General features: G+C 38.9%; 2 protein-coding genes across 3 annotated transcripts in view; both read right to left on the reverse strand.

The window, feature by feature from the left end:
• Positions 1-2018: 2018 nt before the first annotated feature.
• On the reverse strand, positions 2019-6048 carry snai3 (snail family zinc finger 3). Its single transcript, XM_026946752.3, has 3 exons — positions 5854-6048; positions 3089-3679; positions 2019-2509 (listed from the first exon to the last, which is right to left on the reverse strand). The coding sequence occupies exons 1-3, from the start codon at positions 5930-5932 to the stop codon at positions 2328-2330; spliced, it is 852 nt and encodes a 283-aa protein (XP_026802553.3). The 5' UTR covers positions 5933-6048; the 3' UTR covers positions 2019-2327.
• Positions 6049-12799: 6751 nt separating this feature from the next.
• Positions 12800-15979, reverse strand: part of cdh31 (cadherin 31) — a 32728-nt gene continuing 29548 nt past the window's right edge. For both annotated transcript variants that reach the window (XM_053229444.1, XM_026946743.3), the window contains exons 11-16: positions 15755-15897; positions 15419-15643; positions 14291-14509; positions 13977-14107; positions 13725-13868; positions 12800-13408 (exon numbers count right to left, since the gene is read on the reverse strand). In XM_053229444.1, coding sequence (XP_053085419.1) covers positions 13205-13408; positions 13725-13868; positions 13977-14107; positions 14291-14509; positions 15419-15643; positions 15755-15897 — 1066 coding nt within the window. In that variant the 3' untranslated portion in view covers positions 12800-13204. The remainder of the gene's footprint in view (positions 13409-13724; positions 13869-13976; positions 14108-14290; positions 14510-15418; positions 15644-15754; positions 15898-15979) is intronic.

Raw genomic sequence — 15979 nt, forward strand, 5'->3', positions numbered from 1 at the left:
TAATTCTCTCAGTTTTTCACCTCCTGTTCTTTCTTCATTCGTCTTTCTTTTTTCTTGTCCTTCTCTCTCTCTCTCTCTCTCTCTCTCCATTTCAGTAACTATTTTTCTGTGATCACCCCTTTCTTTCTCTCTTTGCCTTTCTTTTCCCTTTCCCCCTCGGCCCTGGCACGGTGCCACCTCGGCATGCAGCTGGCCCACATCCACCTGCCAATAAACACACATATATATGAGGAATTTTCCATGCCCATTACTAACGGGAAGCATTGTGGGGTTTTATTTAGACTTGTAAAATTCTCCCTGTGCACAGCTGTCCCCCAAATAGACATATTAATTAGCTAAAGAAAAAGGAGAGCTGTGAAGTACAATCCTTGTTAATGGCAAGTGGGGTCACATGGACATGGCTCTTCTATCTATTGTGCGCTGCTGTCCAAATGAAGAAATGATGTGATCAGTGCCTAAACAAGCATCTTAAATCTTAATTAGAGCTGAAACAATGGCTGTAAAATTCATTGTATAGCAATCATCCAACCTGAAATAAGAGTATTCTGTACCCCTGTACATTTAATGCTGTATAACACCCATAATGGTGTAAAAAGGATTTGTTGGAGTAATATTTATTTGGACTGAAGATTAGTGAGCTGTCTTGTTTTGCGAAAAATGGCTATTAATTTCTGATATCGCATATTTCAGTGTAAATTCTAGTGAATAAAAACATAAAACAATGTCCATCACACCCATAAGTGGACAAACACAAAGTTGGAAACACACAATTGTCTAGAATGACTTTGGATGCTGTAGCATTAAGATTTCTCTTCACTGGTACTAAGAGGTCCAAACGTGTTCCAGCATGGCAGTGCCCCTGTGCACAAAGTGAGCTTCATGACGACATGGTTTGCCAAGGTTGGGGTGGAAGAACTCGAGTGTCCTGCACAGAACCCTGACCTCAACCCCACTGAACACCTTTGCTGGCTGCACACCAGGCCTCCTCACCCGACATCAGCGCAAACCTCTTGCGTTCTTGTGGCTGAATGAGCACGAATCTCCACAGACACCTTCCAAAATCTAGTTGAAAGCCTTCCTAGAAGAGTGGAGGTTATTATAACAGCAAAGGGGAACAACTCAATATTAATGCCCATGGGTTTGGAATGGGATGCTCAATACTCAGGTCCACATACTTTTGGCCGTATAGTGTATTTTCCTGTTCCTATAAGAGACTACTTAGAAGTATTTATATTACCTCTACCCTTATCAGGAGAATCCTGCAGAGACAGGAGAAAGGAGCCCTGACCAAGACTAGGTGTAGGTTTTTCAATGGCTTAAATGTGAAATCTAATCTTCAGTCATAACTGACTTGGTTTCTTGGTGGGGATTTGAACTAGTTTACCTCAGCTGGATTAAACCTGTAAACATCTCATATTTCTCATAACAGTTCCGTGCAAATTAGTTGAGGTTTGTGTAGGTGAATGTAAGAGTGTGGGGCAGTAAAACATATATTTAATTTGTGTATTTCTCTTTTTTCTTTGTCAGTGATTAGTACTGTCTGTTGTATGGTTCTTACTGTCATTTCTATATGCTGTTACACAGTCTGCTTTGCTAACTAACTAACTTGAAAATTTCACAGTGATTTTCCTAGCTGGTGTTTTGTTTGGTGTTAAATATCTTCTGTAGTCATGGCATTGATAAATTAAGATATTACTACCACATGTTAACAACACAACCAGGCAGTAGGTTGACACCTCCAAACATCTTCACAAATAACAGACGATAGGAAGGACAAAAAACAGGTCAACAGTGAAAAAGCAATCAGTAAACAACAATCACCTTTGACAACATATTGTATGTGTGTAATTTTGCCACTAAGGGAACATCATACTGTGAATCGGGAATGGAGGATCTTTCATGAGCACGTGTGTGTGGATATCAGTGGACCTGGCGTCCTGGGTCAGGAGGGCTGATGCAGGGAAAATGAGTCATTTGTGGTTTTCTCGAGGTATAAAACATCAAACAAATGAAGAAATTAATTTTTAATTTAAAAAAGTTGCTCATACAAAATCTTGAACAGAAGATCCAATACAAGTGCCACTGACTTGTCATACAGTCACAAAAAGAGTCCTAAAACCTCAAGTAGACTTAAGTCACATAGCACAAACATTTATTCAGTCCCTAACAAATATACAAATCTCAAAGCAACAGTGCCTCAGAAATGAGTTAGTACAGTGCAGACTCCCAGTCTCCTCTTGTATATAAATATCAGCGTGGAGAGGGGGACCTGAGAGAAACCAGGGCCTCAAGTGTCATGGTGTGATGTGAAAGGCAAAGCTTGACCATCAGGATGTTGGGCAACAGCCAGCCTCCTTGTGTTTGGACAAAAGTGAGATTCTGGAGAATGTCTTCGAGCAGCTCCTGCACTGATACTTCTTAACGTCTGAGTGCGTCTGCAGGTGAGCGCGCAGGTTAGAGCGATCAGCAAATGCCCGGCTGCAGTGAGGACACGAGAAAGGCTTCTCACCTGAAACACAAGTACATTACAGAGAGTCAGACTGACCAACAGACAAAAAGATAGATACACATACAGACAGACAGCTGGACATACAGACTGATTAACAGACAGACAGACAGCTAGATATACAAACTGATAGACAGACAGCTAGACATACAGACTGATTAACAGACAGACAGACAGACAGACAGACAGCTAGACATTCAGACTGCTTAACAGACAGACAGACAGCTAGACATACAGACTGATTAACAGACAGACAGCTAGACATACATACAGACAGACAGACAGCTAGACATACAGACTGATTAACAGGCAGACAGAGAGCTAGACATACAGACTGATTAACAGACAGACAGACAGACAGCTAGACATACAGACTGATTAACAGACAGACAGACAGCTAGACATACAGACTGATTAACAGACAGACAGACAGAGAGCTAGACATACAGACTGATTAACAGACAGACAGAGAGACAGCTGGACATACAGACTGATTAACAGACAGACAGAGATAATTAATTTTCACAGCTGAATAGTTGAAGTGACTCTGCATTCTGTGACTGTGTGTGTGTATGTGTGTACCTGTGTGTGTGCGTATGTGTCCCTGAAGCAGCCAGGGCCTGGAGAAGGCTTTCCCACACAGCTTACACACACAGGGCAGTGTATGTGTGCGGATGTGCATCTTCAGAGCACCGAGGCTCACATACTCCTTGTCGCAGTACTTGCAGCTGAAGTATTTCTGACATGGCCACTCGCACTGGAGCTGTCTGTGTTTGGCCAGGCCAGAGAAGGTGAAATAGGTTTTATGACAGTCAAAACACTCAAAGTGCTCCTGGATGTTGCCCTTAGAGGCAAGTCCTAACAGGGAAACAGTAACGTTGGACACCACGCTGTCCTGCAAAGCTCTGTCGTTATGATGACGTTGAAGTGCTGCAGGCTCAGAGGCTCGCAGGAGGTTCTGACTCACGGGTACGGCGCAAGTGTGTCCTTCTGAAGGCAGTCTGGAGTCCTGTAAAGGCTGCGGCTCAATCACCGCACAAATGGAGCTCATCTGTGACGCTGACCTTATGGCTGGGCTCATTAGGCGCGGCCTTGGGATTAAACTTTCATCAGGATGAGGAGAGGTGAGTTTGGAGCACGTGGACAGCACAGGGATGACTTGTGTGTGAGGATCTGTAAAATTATCAACATGGTCTCAGTGACAATTTTCATGTTTCAAAAATATTTTGTAAATAAGTTAGAATATATTTAATATACGCTGGTAGATTACACTTATGGAAAAGCGCATATGTTTTTCACGTGACTGTGAGTAATATGTGAAGGCGTTATTTATATGCCGTGCACTGAAATTGTACACGTGAACTTCATCATGTGAATATTACGTTTTAAAAAATTTACTTAAACAAATTATGTAAAAAAAATTATGTGGAAATAAATGAATCATTGGAATAATCACATGAAAAAGAAGTCTATATGTGAAAATATGTGAAACATAACATGTGAAGTGTCTAAAAACCATGTCTAACTTTCACATGTGAATCATGTGATTATTCGGGAGGGACGTTCCTGTGACTTTCTGTAAGAGCAGTGGTTGTGGTTCTGTACACGTGACATGAGGGTTGTGAGTTCAAATCCCAGACCCACCAGGGACCCACTTTTGGGGCAAAAGCCCTTTTACCCTCACCCTCAGCTCTACGCTTGGGTTGGTTCATGAGTGAAATGAATAAATGTGATTAAGCAGTTATCATAGAATTTCCATAACTCGGATCCTTAATCAGAAAAACATGATTAAACTTTTAATAATATAACTTAGAAATAGGGAAATTAAGAGTAAGCACATATATTTTGCATTTCCTCATTGACAAAAAATGGTTCAGCATAAAACACAATTTCTTCCATCAGCCTGAAGGTTACTTTTGTAACAAATAAAAGATGTGCGTCTTTTCCATAAATACATCTGCAAAAATCTTTATATACCTGCATCAAACTACAACATTTTAGTTACCAGTGGGACTATATTACCACTTGCATGACTTCCAGGTTTTCAGTATAAATTCACGTTCAAATTTTAAGAGGCAAAACCTGGAGTATGGAATGATACTAAATTACCATAAGGAGAAGAGGATTGCTTTGTATCACAGTGTTCAGCTACACGATGACATTCTGCTCATTTTTCTAGAATACAGTCACACTGTGTCCTAAACTACAGCAGCAGGTTGTATGTCATCACTGATGTGTATGTCATATTTCCTGAACAGATTTTGGGTGTGATCGACTTCCATAACGTGTTACTTAAAAAAAAAATGAACATATTTTGACTGACTGAGCACATTTGGTGTAAGGACAAAAAAAAAATATATTATTATTATTATTTTTTTTTACAGTTTGCTTAACCATTCCCTTAAATACTTACCACCAAAACACCTATAAAGTGACTTCTTGCTCTAAGTGAATGTTAAAAACTTGTCTAAAACCTGTAAAATGAGTGGATTGAACTGTAGTCCAGCTATTTTGAATGGATTTTTTCAGCGAGTGTTTTCACTGAGTCAGTGTTAGGGATACAATCTAAGAGAGCTTCCCAACCATTTTTTTCTCGGCCCAGCTGCTTAATTGCAGATAAGTTCATTGCTGAATAGTAAAGTATGTCCTTTTCTCAGAGGAGGTTAAGGGGCTTGTTTGCTTACGAGAAAGCCTGTGAAAAAAACCCCACAGATTTCAGGCGAATCATGCTCTAGCGAGCCCCCTTCACCATGTTTAATGGGACCCTTCAGATCTCCAAAACAAGGGCTGACAATAAAAGCTCCTCTTTTGGGAGAGATCCTGCACCTGCTAAACTCAAACTGCGCTTGTTGGATCTGTTGCAAAGGTTTGCTTCACTTCTGTCATGACTGACTCGTCTCTGATGCAGAGCATCACCAAACTAGCAGCTCATCGATCCTATAGTCTGTTCGTATAGACAAAACAGTGCAGCTAAAACAAAGCATGCACCATGTCAGACTTTTAAAGTGTTTCAAAACTGCTTTAACAAAGTAAAAAAAGTCTTGCTTTCAAGAAATACAAAGTCGGTAATAATAATTTGTAAGGGTTATAGCAGTGGTGCCAAATTCAAGTCCCTTAGGCACAGAGTTCAGTACATTTTAGGTGATTTTCTTCAAAAATACCTGATTCAACTTCCCACTTCACTCGCAGGGACTCTAATTCCTAATTCCAGGGAATTTACCAAAATGTGCTTGACTCCAGCGGTCCAGGTCTGAACTCTGACCCCTTTGGTCTACAGTCTACAAACTAAAAAGTGTATAAATCCATTGTTCCTGCATGGCCCAGTATGGAATGTGAAAATAACTCACCACCACTCTGTGAATCCAGCGTGCCATAGTTGGGCTTCTTGTGACTGAGGTGTTTTTTCACCAAGAAAGATCGAGGCATCTTAATATCCTATGATAAGCTTTTAGAAACTTTTTTAAGCAGATGCGACTCCTGTCTCAGCATGCCAGCATGGAAAGAATCACGGTTTATGCCCAGAGACAGAGATGGCAGGTTTAAATAAGTCTAGCTGATGCTTGAGGGCTGTCTCACAGGGAGTCAGGTGCAGGGGGCAAGCTGCTAATTAGCATAAACATCCCAGACAGCCAATAAGAGTAAAAGAACAAGTGGAAGAGGGGCGGAGTCATATTTCGAGCTGCATACCCCAACAAAACAGGTGCATGTGGGCCTGTAGGATCAAAATAGCAAAACATAGCCACATGTGGCACCGTCTTATGGGAGTTTACAGTGGGAATATTAAGGCTTTTGAGGTTATACATAGATTTTGATAGATTGCTAAGGAAAATATTTAGAAAATCTGGATATAGAGATTTATTGAATGGATATATTTGTGTTATTGTTAATTTATTAATTTTCTGTTATTTACTGATGTTTTTGCCACCAAATAAATATTTAAATGAAACATTTAGAACATCCCCCATTTTTTTTTAGGCTTTTATTGATATTTATGCAGTTTAATGGCTCAATGTACTCTGAAATTAAAGCAACAAATAAACAATTGCAGATTAAAAAAAAAAATCATGGAATTGTTTTGTTCAACAAAATTTAATCTAAATTTTTGCAGACATAACAGCTGAACACACCCAAGGCATTCTTTCTACAGTGGAAATTAAACATTGTTCAGAAAGTTAGCTGTTGTCCTGTGAGCCCCCTATCACACAAGCCACAAATGTGTTGCATTCGTAGCTTGCTTTGCTTTCACCCTTCTGTCAAGTTCATCCCATACTAGCTCAGTGGGTTTTAAGTCAGTGGCCATTCCATGATTCGAAGCTCACTGTCTTGTTCTTGTCTTCTAAGGCAGTTCTGACATAGCCTGGAGATATATTTTGGCTCATTGTCTTGCTGTAGGATGGACCCCTGACAAACTAGGCATAGAGCAGGTGGTATTGAATGGCGCTATGGTAGCCCTTTTGGTTCAAGGTGCCAGTCGCTCTGTGAAAGTCACCAACACTGGATCCAGCGAAAGCTCCCCAGACCATCAAGCTTCATCCTCCATGTTTCACAGTTGGTCACTGAGTTGGTACACTGAGGAACCAACCTTTCACCTACTCAATGCCATAAATGTCAACTGCGTACAAAAACCCTGTGGAATAAACTGAAACTGAAAGTTAACTGAAGTTTAATTGAAGCTTTAACTGAAAGTCTATTAGACCTTCTTCCAGTCTTCCGTAGTCCACTGGCGATGCTGCATGGCCCAGACGAGCCTCTTTTTCTTATTTTGCCATCTTAGCTTTGGCTTTCTTTCTACCACTTGATCTGTCAAACCTGCAGCTCGAATTCTTCTCTTCATCTTTGAAACTCTGACTTGCTTACTTCAACCAGTGTTAAACTGTGTTTGAAGGTGCTGTCCTATGAGCTGCCTATCATGCAAGCTGAGCAGACTCTCAGAAACTTGTCTTCTGATTTTGTTATACCTTTTGATAGTTTAGGAAACTGTACTCATTGACACCCTGGCTTTCTTTGCAATTCCTCTGAAGGGTTTACGTTTAAGGGTTATAATGTTCTGTCTTTCTTCCTTTGTTAATTGCCTTTTTCTTGCCATTATGTTGGCAATATACTACATCCTGCAGTGCAATATTGTCCAAATACTGCCCCAGAGGGTGTAGTGACACAGTGTGCTCCAACACCACTTTTATACAGTCAGAGGGTTTGTAAGTAATCAACAAGTTGGGACATCTGTAGGAATTGTTTGTATCAACTGTCAAAGCTTAATTTACTTACACTGCAACAGAACAGCAGTAATTTATTAACCAATGGTTCCCTGAAAAAGGCATTTTTTAATAACTCTGAAATGTGCATTATTTTACAGTTTTCCATTTATTGTTCAGTTTTTTTCTTCCTTAACCTCTGGCAGTTTACCACATAACTTTTTAATATTTCAGGTTGTTCACTGGACTTGAAGTGCTTAAATGTCAATTATAAAATGAGGGTGTTCTAAAACCAGTAGTGTGTGTGTGTGTGTGTGTGTGTATACATATATATATATATATATATATATATATATATATATATATATATATATATATATATATATATATATACGTATGTATAGTAGCTGATGTGAAGTGGATTTACACACACCCACATTTCTTTCTCTCTTTATTTTCTCACCACATGAACCTCACTGGGTTCTCAGAAAGCAGATCTTATTGTTAGAAGGAGCGGTTGAGATGTATGTGTGTGAAAAGGGCAGCTTTGGTACTGATGAATTGGGTTAACAAAACATGAACTGAAACTCAAAGCATTTACATCTGAATAGATGAGCTATTTAAAAAAAAAAAAAAAAGTCAATTATTTTAATACCAAAATAACTATATGAAATATAGGTTAGGCTATTAGACTAACCCACAAATGACAATATTTCCATAACAATGAAGCACCCAGGTCAAAATTATTATTACAAAAGGGCCTTTAAAAAAATGACCATTTGCTGCTGACAAGTCAATGAAAGGCAGTTAAAAGTACATTATAAGTATGTTGAAGTAGGTGAAAGAATTTTTGTTCTCAAAACTATAATTATATAGCTTGTCTATTTTTAAAATCAAGAAAGCGGAGGATACAGTTCCTGTCTTTTTTCATTTTCTGTGAAAGCTTACAGTTTATAAATGAAGTTTATACATTATTATTATGCCTCACAGCTCCAGGGTCCTAAAGTCAATCCAGGCTCAGGTTAATGTCTGTGTATAGCATTTCTGTGCATATACTCCCTGTGTCCTTGTGGGTTTCCTCTGGGTTTTCCAGTTTCCTCCCACCTTCCAAAAATATGCCAGTAGGTGGATTGGCTAAGATAACTTGCTAGGTGTAAATGAGTGTGTGAATATATGTGTGTGCATGGTGCCCTGTGATGGACTAGCATCCCCCCCAGGGTGTGGGATCCACTACCACCAAGCTGCTCTGGCAGGAATCAGACCAAACGGTTAGAGAGGGACAGACATGTCCAACCAGCTCCACAAACTTTAGTGTTCTCCTTGCATGAGACACAGAGAAGCATCTCTGAGAAACTTATGGACATACTAAAAACTAATCAGGTTAAGAAAGTGTGTGCAAGTGTTTTAATATAGTTTATAATTTCACAAATATTTACATGTAGTATTATCTTCTACATGTTAAGTTAGTGCAAAGCATCAAACAACATACTAATTTAACAACAATTTCAAAAGCTACATGTCTAGTTTTTGACAGTCAGTGTACACATTATGATATTGAGTTTTTTTCGCAGAATGTTTCATCATGTCCTGTCTTGCCTATTTTAAAAAGAAAAAAAACCCATCATAATCTTATATATATATATATATATATATATATATATATATATATATATATATATATATAACAGACTAAGGGACTAACATTTCAAGAAGTAGAAAATAGTAAATAGTTACAGATTTTATATTAACCTCATATTCACTAGCAGAAAAAAAAGTACAATTCAACAATTAACATCCTACCACACTCCATACTGGCATGTGGCAAGATGGTTGACCTTAATATTAGACCAAGCTGGAAAGAGGGAAAGATCTGTGACTTTGAAAGAGGCTTCATTATTGGTTCACAAGACCCTCAGGTGTCATTTCAGTAGCAACAATGAATAAAGTGACATCTGCAGTTAGATCTATGGCAAAGACATCAGTAATAAGGCATAGTGCAATATGTAAGGAAGTGCAATATGTAAGGAAGTGCAATATGTAAGGAAAAACAGAAGAGCAACTGTTCTTCAGGTGACTGAAACTGTCAATTCAGGATGTCATCAAATTGTCAGTAAGAATAGTCGGGTTGCAGTGCATAAACATGCCATTACAAAGACAAAAGCATATCTGAAACTTCAGTGGTGCAAAAACTATATTATTTTAACTGATTGCCTACATGCTATGATGATAATGGCCCCGTACACAGGGCAAGAAGGCTCACTGAATGGTCTAATGAGGATGAGAATGATGTAAATCACGTGCTATGCTCTTCACAGTCACCAGATCTCACCCGTATTGAACACCTGTGAGAGATTTCGCAGCAACATGTTACACAGTGCTCTGCACCACAGTCGTTAAAAACACCAACTGAGTAAGTATCAGTTTTGCTTTTTTTTTTTTTTTAACCTTTCTGTACATCTGCATCTAAAATGCCTACAAGACTACAGATCAAACTAAAAATCAATGGCACCATCTAGTGGACCTTCTTTTCACCTTACACAAGATATTCCATACTGGGTTAAAACTATACACCTCATACTGGATATCTTATATATCACCTAGGTTAAACTCATCAACAAGAATTTAAAACACTAAAACTCAATGAGACAAACACATTTTCATTTTCTTTTTGTGACTCTTGGTCCATCGCTCACATTTCGAAACCTTGGGTTAAATCCCTATCGCTTGTAATGTGCCATACGGTAAAGAGGTGTTAAATATTTTATATGATGACCTAAAAAATGACTAAGAAGAACCAAGTAGAAAGTTCATAATATAATCTTATCTGAAACAATGGTCAACAAATATTGTGAGATTTACAAAAGAGGCAAACTGAACATTATCACTCTTAAATACCCTAGCTCTACATTTACATGTACATGTACTTATAGGCTACATGTACACTCACTGAGCACATTATTAGGAACAGTATATTAATACTGGGTAGGGCCTTCCTTTGCTCTCGAAACCACATCCCAAAGGTGTTCTATTATGTTCATGAAACCAGTTTGAGGTGACCTTTGCTTCGAGACCCGGTGCATTAACATGCTGGAAGTAGCCATTAGAAGATGGGTAAACTGTGGCCATGAAGGGATGCACATGGTCCACAACAATACTCAAGTAGGCTGTGGCATTCAAGCAACGATTGGTATTAACATTTCCCACACCATTGCACCACCTCCACCAGTCTGGACTGTTGACACAAGGCAGTTTGGGTCCATGGATTCATGCTGTTTGCACCCAATTCTCACCCCACCATCTGTGTGCCTCAGCAGAAATCAAGATTCATCAGACCAGGGTACATTTTTCCAGACTTCAACTGCCCAGTTTTGGTGAGCCTGTGCCCACTGCAGCCTCAGCTTTCAGTTCTTGGCTGACAGAAGTAAAACCCAAAGTGGTCTTCTGCTGTTGTAGCCCATCTGCCTCAAGGTTTGACATGTTGTGCATTCTGAGTTGCTTTTCTCACCACAGTTGTACAGAGTGGTTATCTGAGTTACTGTAGCTTTTTCTTTCAGCTCGAACCAGTCTGGACATTCTCCACTGACCTCTCTCATCAACAAGGCGTTTCTGTTAACAGAGCTGCTGCACTATATATATATATATATAAACACACACAAACACACATACATATATATACATACACACACACTCATGTAGAAAACTAGGTGAAATTTAAACTAAATGTCCCTCGTAACCTATAAATTAGGGGTGTAATGCAATGCAATAACACTGTATCTGTTCAGTGCTCAAAATATTCCTATCTGTATTTGGATTTCAACCCAAAGTGGGTTTTGTTTTTATTTATTTTTTAAATGAAATATGACCCTATGTCCACAGAATCAGTGGAAAAACAGAAACCCATAGGTAGAAATACCAGCACCATCTGTGAATTCTGCCTCTGACCGCTCATCACTCCAGTCCATAATTAGTCTCAACTAGAGATGTGCTTGGGACTATTACTTGTAATCCCACTTGCACAATTACTTTTGTTTGTACTTGTCCAAGATATTTTCAAATGCATTTAGTTGCTCTGTAAATGCATTGTGCAGCACCACACATTCGTGCTAATGAACGTTCTTTGTCCTGCAAGCTCCACATCATGTCCACATAAAAGTAATTACATAAAACAGCAAAACAGACAACAGCTGAATGAAACACCTACAAATCTACATTCAAAATATTACCTACATCCTGTATTTTAGTTGGGTTAAGGGGAGAGCTATGAAAATAGCAACCTCAATGCAAGTGCTAAGCAATGTTCCATTACAAGTTCCCAACCTTGGTCCTGGATTAAACTCATCAGCAGCTAATTATCAGCTCTTCCTGAGATGAAGTGGGTGTGTTTGTGCAGAACACCAACATGTGACAGGGGTAGTCCAGGACCAGGGCTGGGAAGCTGTGCATTAAAGGAATATACTACAAAGGTAGTTACTTAAAGATACCATCAGTGCAGATAGTACAACATACCCTGTGTTGTACACCAGTTTGAAGCAACATTCCAGAGTATTGTAGTGTAGGGAGTAATGTAGTGCAGTGCATGAAGTGGCCAACACATATTGAGCATTCAAGCCTTTGACTGATTACCTCTACTCATGCAGAAGATTGGCTTGGTTCTCAAATAAAAATAAAGCAACTAGATATTTTACACTCTTTTAGCCAAACTTAGGTGACAACCTGTATTTCACCATCCGTGACGCACACCCTTGCAGTGCCACAGCAATGTGAACCATTTGGTTTTTACAATACATGTTTAATAGTTTTTCACAAAAATATGATTATGCCTAACATTTGGGTCATTTATCCATCGACTTGTGCTCAAGCTTTCCTTACATGTTTTAATCATCACATTCAAAACCTATTATTCAACCTTGGGACAGGAACTCAAATGCCTGTCTCCAGGACCATTAGGATTAAGTTATTCAGTAAAGAATTCAAATACAACCTTATTGATGGCTGGCTCCAAAAGAATGTTTAATAGCACAGCCAATATCAATAGCCATACCTTTTTAAAAAGAAATTTATAAAAAAAAAAAAAAAAAAAAAAAAAAAAAAAAACACTAAATGGTGTATATAACGTTTAATATATAAAAAAGTAAAACATACAACTTAAAAATGGCTATACAGAAGGAATTGCATGGTACAGAAAATGACACATGTAAAATATTTTCATTATCTAAAGTCATTAAAACAGAAATGGGGGTACCAACACTTCATAAAATTTTTTATTGATTAAACATTGTACCTCAGTGCTTTGAAAACCATGCAGTAAAGGTCATCCATCAACAAATGATCCAGAAAAAAAATAGCAACTCTCTTAGCAAGGTCTTTTGGCGCGTTTTAGACAGTGCCGTTCCAATATTAAGCATAAGCCAACATGGAAACTAAAACTGTCCCATATTTACATCCATCCATCCTTGTGCTTCATGCCTGACAAGACTTTTCAGAAAGATCTCCTCTCTCTCAGTTCTTAGTCCTCTCCTCCTCCATACATGTCAGCTAGTTTCTTGAAGCGTGGTCCCCACTCACCAATATAGTCGTAGTCCTGATCTCCTGAGCTGGAGGAGTTCAGGGAGCTCAGGGATCCTGCCTCTGAACCACCACCCTCATAATCAAACACCAGTAGGGAGTCATAGGGGGGTGCCGTGGGATCGTTATCGGCCGCCTTCAGGTTCTACAGCACATAAAGCAAACGCAGATGTAATAGATATGGAGGCCAACTGTACAGATGCCATGTGCAATCTGAAGAGATTAATACTTTTAATGCTAATGCACAAAGCTAAATTTTACTTCACTGCCTGGATTCTGTAAAATGAGTCTATTCTGCCAGTCTTGGCCCATAGGCAATATACAGTATAGACAGACCCCCCCAAAAAAAACAAACTTCAATAAACTTACTTCAAGTTAACCTGTTATGTGGTGCAGCTACACTTCTCACACACACACACACACACAAAAAAAAAAAAAAAAAAAAAAAGTACACATCTTACGTCGTCAATGAAGGTGCCAATCTCCTCTGGATTTGCAGGCCGTGGCCGATATTGTGGAGCAGGCATAAAGGTAGGAGCCACATCATTACGGAACACGTCAGGACGGTTGTCAAGGCCCCTGTGCAGAACACTCAGGTCATAGTCCTGTTGAAAAGAATTATTGCCAAAATAGGATGAGACCACTGGTTTTAAAAAACAAAAACACCCACAAACAAGATCCACATTTAAAAGGGGAAAAAAAAAAAAAAAAACCTGATCATCCTCTCCACCACCCTCTTCATCGTAATAGTAAACGTTGTCACGGATATCATCATCATTGATCAGGGGCTGCTCCTTCTTTGTGTTTTTTCTTCTGAGGAACAGAAGCAGCAGCAGGACCAGCACTGCATAGAGAGGGGCAGGTCACACCAACATCTATGCCAAACTCGACACTAAATTCATATTACTAGTATTTAAGGAGCTGAATAGTAAAAAAAAAAATCAGCTTTGTTTATTAATTTTGCTTTTTTAGTAAACCTTTTAAATTGCTTTTGAACATATAAAAGAATAGGTGAAAAACATCTTACACAACAGAGCCAAAATAGCCCCCAAAATTCCAAGCACCCCGGAGAGGCCGAATGCTCCCGCAGCTTTGTCTATGCATTTAACGTCATCTCCTCTGCAGTCACATACACTGGCCTGGACAGTGTTGTCTTGCGACTGATGGCTGCTGTCGTACACCCTCATAACAACATTGTAAATTCCCTGCTCAAGTGGAGTCTTAAGTGAAAGTATAATCCCTGTTTCTGTTTCAACAGGAGAGAAGGAAAAAGAACAGAAAAAATGTTTAAGTACACAACCTCTACAGATAGTCACTTAAAGTCTAAAGATTTTGCTTACTTTATCACTTATGTACCATGTCCTTTATTCAAGTTATGTTCTGAGAGTTCTTTATTCAAAAGAGTCAGCAATTTTAAAAGATGTTTGATACTGCTAACTGTTCTGAAACTCAAAATCTAAACAAACGGATTCCCTCCAAAACCATACCAATTGCACCATTAATACTGGTTTATACTTCAGCATTGAAGCATGATTGTCATGACACAGAGAAGGGGTTTATGGGTAAGCTTGTGTCTTGGTTGTGGTTTAGGTCAGTACTCATTACTTGCCTGTATGATGATTTGAACATCATATCAATTTAAAATGATACATCCCATTTTAGCAATACTAGAGAAGTGCTTTATTCCTTGAATAGGTCAACACCTGCCATTTACAGATTGCACACCAATAACGTGCTCAAACAGCAAAGATCATTTTTCCATCCAATGTAACTCATCTGACTGCAAACCCAATGCTTTAAGGAGCACGAACAGGGAAAAGGCTTTGGGTACACTGATCATGGGCACAAAACATTACTTAAATTTTTTGAAAAATTAAACTACGCATCAGCCAGTCAGCTTAGAAAACTGCATAACATGGAATTTAAAACTGCATATATTCTCTTAGGTACAAAAAGAAATTTATGATGTAATTTTTCTGGTTGCTTTACAGATTAGGACTCAATATAGGAAATTATTTTGATACTTCGAAAAATGAATAAATTATTTAAGCCATGTTTGCTAATAATTGGAAATCTCCCGAACTCTATATGGTGAAATTTAATATCCATTAGCACTGTATCAGAAGTAAAGCTTAACAGTTGAGTAAAAGCCTACTTGAATCGTTCATCCTGGCAGTCCAATTGTTCTTGCCATCTCCTTGCAGCTCCACATTAAAAGGAGCAGCAAAGCCAGGCCCATCCTTATCAGTCACGGACAAGACCACTGGAGAGGAATCCTTATTACATACTGTGATGAGCCTCTCTTCAATTACTGGAACATTATCATTCACATCCTTCAACTCAATCACAAGGGTACCAGTACCAGTTGCTGGAATCTCATCTGCAAACACATGCAAGAACGTGTCAGGAGACCAAAAAAAAAAAATAATAATAATAATAATAATAAAAAAAAACCACCACAAGGGGGGTGTTTTTTTTTTTTTTTTTTTACCATTATCCACAGCAAAGATTAGGGCTCTGTATTTGTCATCTTTCACAAAATGAGATTCTCTGTCCATAGGACTCCTGACTCTGATTACCCCAGTGTCTGCGCTAATATTGAGCCAGCCAGCAGGATCATTGCCTACCCGATACCTGAAACACACAGCATAATACCAAATTATTATACCAGTGCCTGAGAGAAACCCATACATCCAACATTAAGGTGTACACTGAG

Source organism: Pangasianodon hypophthalmus, chromosome 25, assembly GCF_027358585.1.
Source record: "Pangasianodon hypophthalmus isolate fPanHyp1 chromosome 25, fPanHyp1.pri, whole genome shotgun sequence".
Taxonomy (NCBI): Eukaryota; Metazoa; Chordata; class Actinopteri; order Siluriformes; family Pangasiidae; genus Pangasianodon; species Pangasianodon hypophthalmus.

What these genes read in the sequence shown, in the direction of transcription:
- snai3 (XM_026946752.3), bottom strand. Translation starts at nt 5,932, where the DNA reads ATGCCTCGATCTTTCTTGGTGAAAAAACACCTCAGTCACAAGAAGCCC. An exon ending in GCTGGATTCACAGAGTGGTG is followed by an intron (nt 3,680 to 5,853) that starts GTGAGTTATTTT and finishes ATAATTTTACAG; the next exon opens with ATCCTCACACACAAGTCATC. An exon ending in ACACATACGCACACACACAG is followed by an intron (nt 2,510 to 3,088) that starts GTACACACATAC and finishes CTTGTGTTTCAG; the next exon opens with GTGAGAAGCCTTTCTCGTGT.